Genomic DNA, 11,867 nt, shown 5'->3' with positions numbered 1-11,867 from the left:
TGTGGCGGGTGTGGCGAGGCCCCCGTCTGCAGTGTTTTCCTCGAGGCGACGAGAGAGAGAGGTGGAGTCTAACAGCGGATGTGGCGAGTCCCCCGCGCATTGTGTTGTCGCGGTGGCGACTGCGAGGTACCCTGCGAGTGGCTCGGATCCGGTGTTTTTCACCCCGTCGGGTGGAGTGTGTTGTTGCAGCGGCATCACGGTGTTGGGTCCTGCATGCTTGAGGTTTTCGATGACTATGAGTGTGGGTTGTGGGTGGGTGTTGTGGTAGTGCTTCAGTTTTGCTCCCGTCGTCGCGTGGAGTGGTGGTCTTGTATAGCAGAACTTGAGTGGAGTTGTGTAGCCGTGTTGATGTTCCAATCCAATCGGCAGGTGCGTCTTTTTTCTTTGTCGGTTTGTGTCCAATCTGAGTGTTGTTCTTTTTTAATATAATCGGCAGCTCTCCTGCCTGGTTTGTTTAAAAAAAAAATTTAATCTCGCGTTCTCTAAACACTGAACTCTTATTATGTCTACGTGGACAAGTTTAAAGTTTGATAAATGCCACGGAATAAAAATTAAACTCCATGTGTCGACCTCTAAATATATTTCTTTTTATCTTCGAAAATCTATAAATGTGAGCAATACACAAGTATTTGGCTTTGAATATTTTCAAATGTGTTCAAAGTCTACCAGCACGTGATACATCAACTTTTTGTAGCATTTTTCTTAGAGCAAGTATTATGGTAGGCTAAAAGGAGACTAAATGTTGAGTGGAGGAGAGAGAAGAGGAAAAAGAGAAGTGGACTGTTAGCTTACAGCCAGTTTCGACACAAAACCAAGACATTTTGTGAGATAGGCAAATGGACCATGGATTTATGGTGAAGAGTTAAACCATTATACAAGTGGGCTAAGAGACAAGCTGCAAAGGTTTTTGCAGCTAGCAGCAGACTAAAACATTAGCCTTGCTCTTAACTAGCAACATCCTTGACCTTCACTAGCAACATCACCATAGAACTAGATAGGTTTTTTTTTTGGACTTCTCAATCATTCAACTATAGTGCATTTACATGGTTTCTTATATCTTTTAGAATTTGATCTCATCATCATGGCCTTGATATCATACGGACCTTTGCATAAAGAAATCTATTCAATGCAAAAGTGCTGGCAGTCATTACTGCTTAATGATCATGTGATCTTCACCTCAATTTTGCATGAACCTAGCCCATCCAACCCAGCGTGAACCAGCCTTCTACCCCTTCCTTAAACAAAGCCATTTCCTCCAGCGCGCTGCCTCCCTCCCTGAGCTGGCATCTCCACTCCTCGCCCTCACCTCACTCCACCCCACCACTTGCCCCGCCGAATTCCGAGGTCAAATCCCCTCGCCTCCTCCGCCGTCCCCGAGATCGCATTTCTTGAGTTCCTGATCGCGGAGAGCCCGTCTGGGGAGCCGGGAATTCCTCCCTCAGATCCGCGGTTTCCTCGGAGGCGTCGCTGAATTGCGGGTTCTTTGCGCAGGTTTCCCGCGTGCGGCGGCGGGAGTGTGGGTTGGGTTGGATTGGATCGAGGGGGAGGCAGAGAGAGCGGGCGCCGGTTGACCAGCGCGGCCGCCGGAGATGGGCAAGGGCGGCGGCTGCGTCCCCAGCAAGAAGCGCCAGCCGCCGGCCGCCGCGGCCTCGTCGTCGTCCGCCGCTGCGGCGGCGCCGCGCGAGGCGCCAGAGGAGGTGGTTCCCGCAGCAGCCGCCGCGGCGCCGGCGTTGGAGGCGGGAGCCGGGCGGAAGGTGCGGCTGTACATCGTGTTCTACTCGATGTACGGACACGTGGAGTCCCTGGCGCGGCGCGCGGCGGCCGGCGCCGGCGCGGTGGAAGGCGTGGAGGCCGTGCTGCGGCGGGTCCCAGAGACGCTCCCGCCGGAGGTGCTGGAGAAGATGCAGGCGCCGGCCAAGGACCCCGCGGTCCCCGTCATCGCGTCGGCAGCGGACCTGCAGGAGGCCGATGGCGTGCTCTTCGGCTTCCCGACGAGGTACGGCTCCATGGCCGCGCAGATGAAGGCATTCTTCGACTCCACCGGCTCGCTCTGGCAGGAGCAGAAGCTCGCCGGGAAGCCCGCCGGATTCTTCGTCAGCACCGGAACGCAGGGCGGCGGCCAGGAGACCACGGCGTAAGCATCTCCTTACTCTTTCAATTTTCTGGTAATGCGTTACGATGCAGTGGAAGGAAGAGTTAATTATTTGAAGTGGACAAGATAGGAACACTTGCTATTGCATCCATAGGCCATTTTTTAAACTTATTAAAATAGTCCATAATATTGAGTTGCAAGTGGTTTGTTGGTAAGTGTTTAACTGGAGAATGAGGTCTATCACTTTCTTTCCTCCTGTTTTAATCAGGGTTGAACATACTCTGCTATACTCCAGGTTGGTTGACTGGTCCGAAACTTTGGATTTGTGATGTTTTCACGCCCCCTTGGTTTAAGCTCCATGTGTGAGATAATCAAGGCATGGCTTAGTAGTTTTGATTAACAGCACACCCATTTTGTTCTTGATGTGCTCCTACTCTCAATTTTTAGAATGACCTGCTTATTTATCACAGGTTTGATGATTTGTGCTTGCACTCCATCCGTACTTGTGCACAATTCACTGAATGCATGTTTACAACTAGGAGATGATAAATCATATAGATGACAAGGGGCAATTACTAAAATGAGGATCGTCATGTAATTGAATCTGAAACGCTCATGGTTAACATTTTTGACATTTTTCCATATTTCGCTATTAAGTGCTTCTAAAGCAAGCTACAACGTCCGTGTTATGGTGATCCTAACATTGATTTGGTTGTTGCAAACTATGGAAATAAAGTACCATATTTGCAGCAGTTTTGCATGCTGTTGCACTATTCTCCATTATTGATTATCACGGTGTTGTACAGTGAAACTATTAACAACAACATAGGTGGCTGTAGACGAATTTAAGGACATTGGATATGATTTGTACAAAAAGGACTCTTGAGTTAATGCGACGGTACGGTATCTTTAGGCTTGTACCTGATCAATATCTGTCATATTGCTGTAAGCACGGGCAATGCATTCAAACTTTGTAGGCTCATGACGAAAGAAACAGATATATTACTGGAAGATTCCTGTTAGAGATCAGATTCGCCATCATGGCTGTGTTTAGATCAGTAAAATAGTGGTAAAAAGGGTCACATCGGACACTGTGGCACACTGTAGTACTTTTTGTTTGTTTGTGGTAATTGTTGTCCTACCATGACCTAACCAGGCTCAAAAGATTCGTCTTGTCGTGTACATCAAAACTATGCAATTAGTTTTTTTATTTATCTACATTTAATGCTCCATGCATAAGGTAAAAGATTTGATGTGATAGGTGAATAGTGAAGTTTGGAGACAGAAATTTTGGAAGTGAACACAGCCCTTAAATTCCTGCATCCAATTGGAGGCTACAAGCTATCACTTTCTAATCTAGGTTCCTCTTGTGGAAACAAAATATTGTCCCTTGTGTCATGTGAATTTTGGATATATTGCTCCTTAGGTAAAATTTCCATGTGCAGTTGTGCCAGTTTCTAGCCAGTTAGCTATCCTTTTCAGTTTCTTCACTTGAGTAATTGCTTTAGTAGTCTTTTTGAGGGCAGATAAAGGCAAAGAAAATACACAGATCATAAATTACTAAGAACTATCACTTAACTTTTGTACATACTTGTGACTTAACTGCTCTAGAACCACAAGTCTTTGGTACGAGGCCAGTAATAATGTTTCTCTCATCCTAACAAAAAACTAAAAGAATCGAAGTCCTTGTGCCTCGATTTTATTCTCCCTACTTGTTGTCATGTAGAGTTGTAAATTTTTTTGAGCTGAATATATACATTTTTAGCTGAGTAGAGTTGTAATTTCTACCTTGGTTTTAAGTATCTGTGTTCATCATGCTTTGCTATTCCTGACCAGTGACCATGCTTTGGTTGTTTATTGTAGTTGGACGGCCATCACCCAGCTAGTGCACCATGGAATGCTTTTCGTTCCCATTGGCTACACATTTGGTGCAAGCATGTTCAAGATGGACGATATTAGAGGCGGCAGCCCATACGGTGCCGGGGTCTTTGCTGGCGATGGCAGCAGACAACCCAGTGAGACGGAGCTTGCCCTCGCCGAGCACCAGGGCAAGTACATGGCCTCAATAGTGAAGAAGCTCGCTCACCATCCCTGAAGCAGCCACCCCTGTGCAGTAAAAGCCACACGGTCACCTTCGTCCAGCCCTTGGCTACCCCTATTGTTTTCGGATACATCCGGCTCGTTCGTATATGTGCACAGCTTGCTCTCAGATCATCTATTGTTTGTTAAAGTAGCCCCCCTAAATTAAGGTTCATTTGTACATTGTTGACATAAGCATATTGTTGTCCATTTAACAATAAGTGTCCCACAAAGTGTTTATGAATAAACATCTTATGTCATATTGATTATGAAAAAATTGGTGTTCGATTTGTTGGGCAGAACCGTTCTATATTCTTAAGCATTTGTGAGCTTTACCTTTCTGCTCTGATTCAGGTGTCTGCCTTGTGTGATTCACTGATTCAGGTGTCTGCTTCGTCAGATTCATTCTTGCTGACCGAGCGCCCTGATATTGTTCTGCTGAACTGACCGAAATTTGCGTCTTGATGTTCATTCTTGCTCCTATTTTTTGGGACATTACTAGATGGCATTTTGGTCTGTAAATTCAGCATTTGAGACTGCAGAGGCCAGGCTCAAAAAAAGCTCAAATTTCTTATTGGGTCTAGACTTTTGGGCCGGGCCACTCCCATATTGTTGCCTGACCCACCAGACCAGTCGTCCGGTCCTCTTCTTAAATTAAAAAAAAAGCCAAAAACAACAGAATGCTCCACACCACGAAATAAAACGGATGATCCCCTCCCAGAATTTGTATCGACTTTGGTGGATCGCGATCAGGCTGATCCTGGTTTGCCTAAATAAAGCAGGCGATGAGTGTGTCAAAAAAAAACAAAAAAAAACGGAGCACGTCTTTCCAACGGCGGCCGTTTCAAAATTTTGAAATCGCCCTTGGGGGGCGGAGCAAAGCAAACAGGGAAGTGCCTCCTCTCCTCCCCCGCCTCCCCGCTGGCCTGTTTTTCTTTGCAGGATAACACTTGGGTGGCGGATATCAAAGGATCACTAGGATAGCGTGGTCTTGCAGAATCAAGGTTAACAAAATGGAATGTTCTGTGTAGGTCCAAGGATCAAGGTGGTCTGGACAACATAGATTTAGAAACACAAAACAAATGCCTCCTTAGCAAATGGCTTTTCAAACTGGTTAATGAGAATGGTGTTTGGCAGCAATTGCTCAAAAATAAATACCTGGGGTCCAAAACTCTCTCTCAGGTTGAGAAAAAAGCCAGGAGACTTACACTTCTGGTTAGGCTTGATGAAGGTAAAACAACACTTTCTGCAATGGACATAATTCAAAGTCCTAAATGGGAAACAGGTATGTTTCTGGGAGGATACTTGGCTGGGCAACACAGCCCTTAAGGATCAATATCCCAATCTATATTACTTGGCACATCAGAAGCATGATACGATGCACAAGGTTTTAGGGGGGGATTTGACAAACATTTCTTTCAGAAGGAATCTGATAAATAATAATAGAAGGGATTGGCTGGATTTACTAACTAGAACAATCAATATAGAGTTACAAGATGGCCCTGATGTCTGTATCTGGACCCTCCAAAGTAATGGACACTTCTCGGTGAAGTCCATGTACGCCGCCCTAATGGATGAAAAGATTCTGCCAATTAACCAACCTCTGTGGAAACTAAAGATCCCACTCAAAATAAAAGTTTTTATTTGGCTTCTCCACCGTGGTGTGATCTTAACTAAAGATAATTTAGCTAGGAGAAACGGGAAGGGTAGTATGCTATGTTGTTATTGTTCAGATAAGGAGAATATAACACACCTCTTTTTTAATTGTTCCTCTGGTAGTTTACTTTAGAGGATAATTCACACCACTTTTGGGTTGAGTAGGCCTAACAATGTGAATCATATGTTTGGGTCTTGGCTATGCGGGCTAGCAAAATCATGTAAAAGCTTGGTTTACACAGGGATTGCAGCTTTGTGTTGGGCGATTTGGCGTTCTAGAAACGATATTGTCTTTTAAAAAACTAAAAACCAAACATCCTTGCAGATTCTTTTCAGGGCCACCTATCTTAAAAGAGCCTAGGCGATTCTTCACAAGGAGGACAAGGAGGCCATTGCCACTGCTTGCCGCATGCTAGAGACGGTGGGGATGGATTTTTTTGCAACAAATGGGTGGATGTTTAGCAATAGGCTTGGCTTGTAATTCTTTCCCTATTCTGTTGCGATAAACATTTGTAATAATTGGCTGGATACACCTTCACTTTTGTAGAGGCCGGAATTTGACAATTCCTTTATCTAAAAACAGTACCGTTCGTTGCAAGATCCGCGGGAGGGGACGCCTGCAAAGGGGCGATGTGTTCAGAAGCCGAGGATGACGGAGACGCTCCATCGACAGCATCGCCTGCGGTGGTCGCAGGGGCCGGAAGCACGTCGTCCGGGGTGCTCGCCGTTGCCGTATTTGGAGGGGACACGAGGGCAGGTGTGTCAGTAGTCGTTACCCCTGGTGGGCTCACCGTGAGGGCCACCGGGGCAAGCGGAGTCAAGGCCGAGGGAGGAGAGCACGCGCCGCGTCCACCACAGCGGTGACGGCCTCGACAACATTGGGTTCCGACTTCCGAGGAGTCGGCATCCCTGGGAACGAGGGGCGTGCATGCATGCACCGAGCCCGGAGCGTCGCCGCGAGCCGAGCCATTGCAATCACTGTTGGTCGGGCCCAGCCTTGTGTGAACAGGAGCCCAGCGGGCCCCGGCCTGGGCAGGGCCATCTCGCGCCGCCGGTGTTGGAGAAGAACCCGGTCGCCGCCGCTGTCGCTGGCGATCATTGTCTGCCGGAGGAGGCGGTGGAGGGGGGGGGGGGGGGGGGTGGGGGGGGGGCATCTGCCGCGGTCTGAGCCCCGAGTGGCATCACGGCAATTTCGACGGGGTAGACGAGCGTTCGTCGCCCAATGGCAGCACCCCTGGTCGCGACTACAGGTTCCGGTACCTCGAGGTCGATCACCGGAGGAATGTCGCATGCACTAGAACACCACGCAGTCAGCCGAAACACCTTCCGTTGGATTGCCGTCTCAGGGTGGATGTAACACCCGGTGATTAGCACATGGATCAAGCGCTAATTGCTGGTCAAAACACCGTTAGCCATGGCCCATTCGTCATCCACCCTTCCATCCTTGTCATCCCCTTTCCCTGTTCGGCACAGGGCAAGGCATGGCCATCGGCCAGCTCCCTCCCTTCCCGAAGCTCCTCCACTCCGTGCGATTGCCGTCGTGGAGGGTCGCCCCGTTTTCCCGGCCAGCGACGTAGCCAAGTCGTCCACACTCTTCCTTCCAAGCTCGCCACCTGCCTCACTCTCGTTTACGTCTCGCTCTCCTCTCCTTCTCCTCCCTGGGTTCGCCATGGACGGCGTTTGAAACAACTCGCGCTCGCCGGCCCGATTCGCGAGTTTCCCTCCATGGATCCCAAATCCACTTCACCCGAAGCTTGTCTACCTTCCTAGCTTCCTCCTCGACCCCTCCTTCGCGAGCCTCATCGACCAAGTCGCCGGGAACCGAAGCTTTTCCGGCCGCTAGCCATTAAAGCCGGCCGAGCTCCACTCCGCCGTCGAACTCCCACCTCCGGCCACCGTTTTCTTCGCCCCATAGCTCAAATCGACTCTAGGTGAGCCACTGATGCTCATGCTCTCCACGTTCCGTCGCGTTCGCATTGTTTCCACGCTCGTTCCCGTGCCATGCCGCCGTCGACAAGCTGCTGCTCGCCGCGAGCCGCGCCCACGCGCCTCTGGGCCGTGCCGCCAAGCGCCTCCACTCCGCCCGGCCCTGCTGAACCTTCCTAGCCCGGCCGCCCTCTCCACATCTCGCCGGCGCGCCGCCGCCGCGGCTCAGTTCGCCGCCGGCCCGCCGCTCGCCGTGGCGCCACCACTACAGACCACCTCGAGCCCCCAAACCACCACCCACAGGTGCGCACGAGCCCCCTCAACCTTTTCCCCAACTTCCCCCTCGCCGCCGGAGCCGAACCTCGCCGGAAAACGGCCGCCCGACCCTGCTCTGTACTGTCCCGTCCGCCAAGGACCTCCAGTGAGAAGAAACAAACTTCCAGGGGCCTAAATGCAAGAGTTCGTTTCCTTTTTCTTTTGTTTTCAAAAATAGCAAACTTGTAAATTCCGTATAAAATTGTAGAAAAAACAGAAAAATTAAAAATAAAATGTTTTGGAATCCTTGCAACAAGACCTACAACTTTTGTTACATCCACTTTTGCTTTTGACCAATAGTTTTATCTCTAGATTAAATATTAGTTTAATCCACGTTTGTATGTATCTCAAGTTCTACCCATGAACTAAGGCTAGTTTTGGGACAGTGTACTACACCTTAGATTAATAGATTACTGTAAAAATTTGAGAACATTTTGACAACTCTAGCTATAGGTTTCATTAGATTTTGGTTTATGCCTATGTTAAATAGATTTAAATCCACAAGACTCTTTACTAGTTTTCTTGATCTGAAATTTTTATTACACTCTTAAATTTGTTTCTAGATGCTATAGAAAAATTTTGGGAATTTTTAGTAATGTGTAACTAGTTCTTTTGATTTATTCATTAATAAACTTTGTAAATCGAAAGCCCTAGTTTCCTTCATTAGAAAAATCTCATATTTTTACTAAAGCTTGGTTTTCAGTACATGAACGTGTCTGTAAAATTTTAGCTACCTAAACTAAGTAGTTTACTCTGTATATTTTTAGTTAGATAAATGCCTAGGAAAAGAATCTAAATTCTTGTGCTTGCTGTATAGCTCAATAATTTATGAAAACTTTACCACCAGATAATCTTAAGGAATCTAACCTACTAGTAAAATTTCATTACCAGAACTTGCATTCTTTATCCTCGAGATTTGTTTTTGTATACTAGTAGTGATAGATTCATGAGTTTTTATGATTTATCTGTTACATCAAATGACCTGAAAATTTTACTGCACACTAGTGACTTAGTAAAGCATCTCTCGTAACAATATCAGCACCATTCTATGCTTTTAGCTTTAGTTATAATTTTCCCTTGCTTTCCATGTGTTAATATGATGAAAGACACTTTTTCTGCATTTTTTTGTCCTAATATAAAAGAAAAGCAACACACACAGCTCTTTTATGAGTTAGTATAGATAAAATTCCTACTCTATAAATGACTGCCCAACAGGCTGAAAAAGAAAGTAGTAGCACCTTTCAACTTAAATTTAGTTGACTTCCATCTATATCAAGAAATAAATGCATTATATTCGTCTCATACATATGCATTGTTGCATTTCATTTAGGTACGATAGAAGAACCGCGGGAATGACGTGATGATGGAGTCGAGCCAGAAGACGGTGAATGTGGACACATCTAGAAGATGGATGGATGGATCCCGATGTGCATGACCGAAGGCAGATGCTCGCCAAGCGAGTATCATCTAACTAACACTAACTCAGTGTTAATCCCAGGCAAGCCCCGGTGCACATCCGTTTATTTCAAACTATGACACATATATTATGTTTCTATTACTTGTGCATTAGGTTCAGGAATTATTTGAAACCCTAGTTGCATGATCCCTAGGTCTCCTCGAGTTATACTAGTATGTAGAGGACGATAGAGATGCTATGCTTAATAGAACTCGGTAGAAGACGAGTGATTTCGGGTCACTCGCGAGATATAGGATATCTCGTTATTTTGAGTATATGGAATATTGGAATAGGCTGGATAAGGAAAAGAAAATGGAGACCGGGCGGGGGAAAGGTTAGCCCCGCTTGTGTCGGTTAAGGACCGTTCGTTGCCTGGCCCTGTGATCGAGTTTGAATTGTACTAACTGCATGCCGGGAGTAGGAGGTAGTCGAAATCGGTAAGTCGAGTACTGCCTTACTTCGAAAGTATAGGAACCCGCACCCAACTCCTGGGGTAGTTGAGTAGTCGCGGAGAAATGGGGATGCATGTGTTTACTTTTGGTGGTCTCACGTTGAGCTCGGCTGACCATATGTCGTTGGGCTGGTTCCTGTAGTTCGAGGCGGGGAGGGGAATGGTTGATTTGTATTGTCCGACGGGGCAAATACATGCCGTGTTGGTTAGGTCTACCTTGCAAGGTTAAATCGGATCGATCCGCCGTACGTCGCATCTCGGATATGAGCACCTTGATCACAGCACCACATCGTAGTGATGCTATATGGATTTTAAGTGATGAGTAGTAGGGTCTACCAGGAATTATTACTCCATGTTGTTATGATTGCTTAGCAGGTGCAAATAATAGTTAATGATTTATGAATATAGAATTTGGAGCTAAAAGAGGGAAAATAAGGACTCGTTTCTAAAGCTTTTTCTGCAAAAGTTACCAACAGCCAAAAGTCTTGCGTGTCTAGATATGTGGGCTAAGATATACGCACTGGTCGGGTAAGTCTTGCTGAGTATTAGTATACTCAGGGTTTGTTGTTTACCCTGTTTCAGGTATAGAAGCTAACCGGGATTCGCATCAGTGGGCTCGATGTGACGTCCTCACGTGTTCATAGTTATCGTTTCGTTTTATTGGTTCTCAATCAAATTTCTTCCTCTCAGGTCATATTCTCATCCGCTGCTGTCATTTATTTTATGTAAATTCTAAATTTAAAGTTATTGTGTAAATATTTATGTTATTATCTATTTTTGTGAAATTATATTATGTTGGTACCGTCTGTGCTCGCCGTTGCGCGAGACTTTTGGTGTGTTTCGATCGGCCTGTGGGTTGTAAACAGGCTGTCAGGTTACACTTAATTAAGCTAATGCGCCTGATGCGTTCAAATGATGGCCATTACGTTTAATTAACAGTGGAGACCGCAGGGAAGACACCAGTCGCAGAGAAGTTGTGCCGCGGTGTCCATGTCCCAAACGTGCGCCGGCAATCCCCTGATGAGCTCGATCTCCACCGCTGCGGGGAGGCTTCCAGCAGAGGAGTTGAGGAAACGCGTCCAGCGCATGATGTGCAGTCGTCCCCCGGGTAGGATGAACGGCCGCCCATTGTTGAAGATCCTTGTCGCCGACGTCTCATCTGGTGAAATCAAGAGGAAACTCGCCGAACCTAGGAGGTGGAGGGATAGCGAGTCGTCCTCGATCTCAAACCGCTGAGCAAGCGCCGGCACGATGGAGTCCGCGAGGTCGCCGGGGCAGTCGGCGATCACCGACACGATCAGTGCCCGCTCGGCAAGGAGTTCTTCGCGCTGAGTGATGACGTCAGAACGAACGATCACGCGGCGGCGTGGTCGCTGGGAGTGGCCAGCAGCCGCGATCCTGTTGTCCTCGCCACATGAAGCAGGGGAAGGAGCATCACCGGAGTCCTCAGGGGTTGGAAAAGAAGCGCCGTGGTTCCTTCGCCTCTTGCGAACACGGCGGCGCCGCCTCCCAGGGACACCGTCTCCCGGCGGCGCCGACGCGGCCGCCGCAGTGGTGGTCATAGGTGCTTGGGCAGGGGGAGCTTGTGCCGGAGGAGAGGACGGCACCGGTCGCCACAGCAGCCGGCCGGTAGCAGCAGGAGGGTAACCGGAACGGCGGCTTGGACAGACGTAGGAGCGGTGGCCCTTCTCACGGTGCCTTGGGGAGAAACAATTAAAGCACTTGCCCCGAAGATCGACCGGCACGGGGCGAGGAGGACGACGCGCAAGACGCCCAGCAGCCAGACGCGCTTTCCGGCCGAGTGTGGGACGCCAGCCCTCGCCGTCCGGGTCCGTGACCAGCGCCGCAGGCCGTCGAGCTTCCGGGTGCACCACGATCCTGATGGCGGGTGG

At 48.1% G+C, this 11,867-nt stretch overlaps 1 protein-coding gene across 2 annotated transcripts; it reads left to right on the top strand.

Annotated features, from left to right (window-relative positions):
* The first annotated feature begins 1,185 nt into the window (after window positions 1–1,185).
* On the top strand, window positions 1,186–4,473 carry LOC120691106 (probable NAD(P)H dehydrogenase (quinone) FQR1-like 2). Of its 2 annotated transcripts, XM_039974076.1 has the most exons (3): window positions 1,186–1,344; window positions 1,492–2,134; window positions 3,956–4,473. In XM_039974076.1, the coding sequence occupies exons 2-3, from the start codon at window positions 1,590–1,592 to the stop codon at window positions 4,185–4,187; spliced, it is 777 nt and encodes a 258-aa protein (XP_039830010.1). In that variant the 5' UTR covers window positions 1,186–1,344; window positions 1,492–1,589; the 3' UTR covers window positions 4,188–4,473. The 2 variants fall into 2 exon arrangements, with proteins under 2 accessions (XP_039830010.1, XP_039830009.1); XM_039974075.1 differs by having other exon boundaries at window positions 1,235–2,134.
* The last annotated feature ends 7,394 nt before the right edge of the window (window positions 4,474–11,867 follow it).

Source organism: Panicum virgatum, chromosome 9N, assembly GCF_016808335.1.
Source record: "Panicum virgatum strain AP13 chromosome 9N, P.virgatum_v5, whole genome shotgun sequence".
Classification (NCBI taxonomy): Eukaryota; Viridiplantae; Streptophyta; class Magnoliopsida; order Poales; family Poaceae; genus Panicum; species Panicum virgatum.
This window is presented reverse-complemented; position numbering and strand designations above follow the sequence as displayed.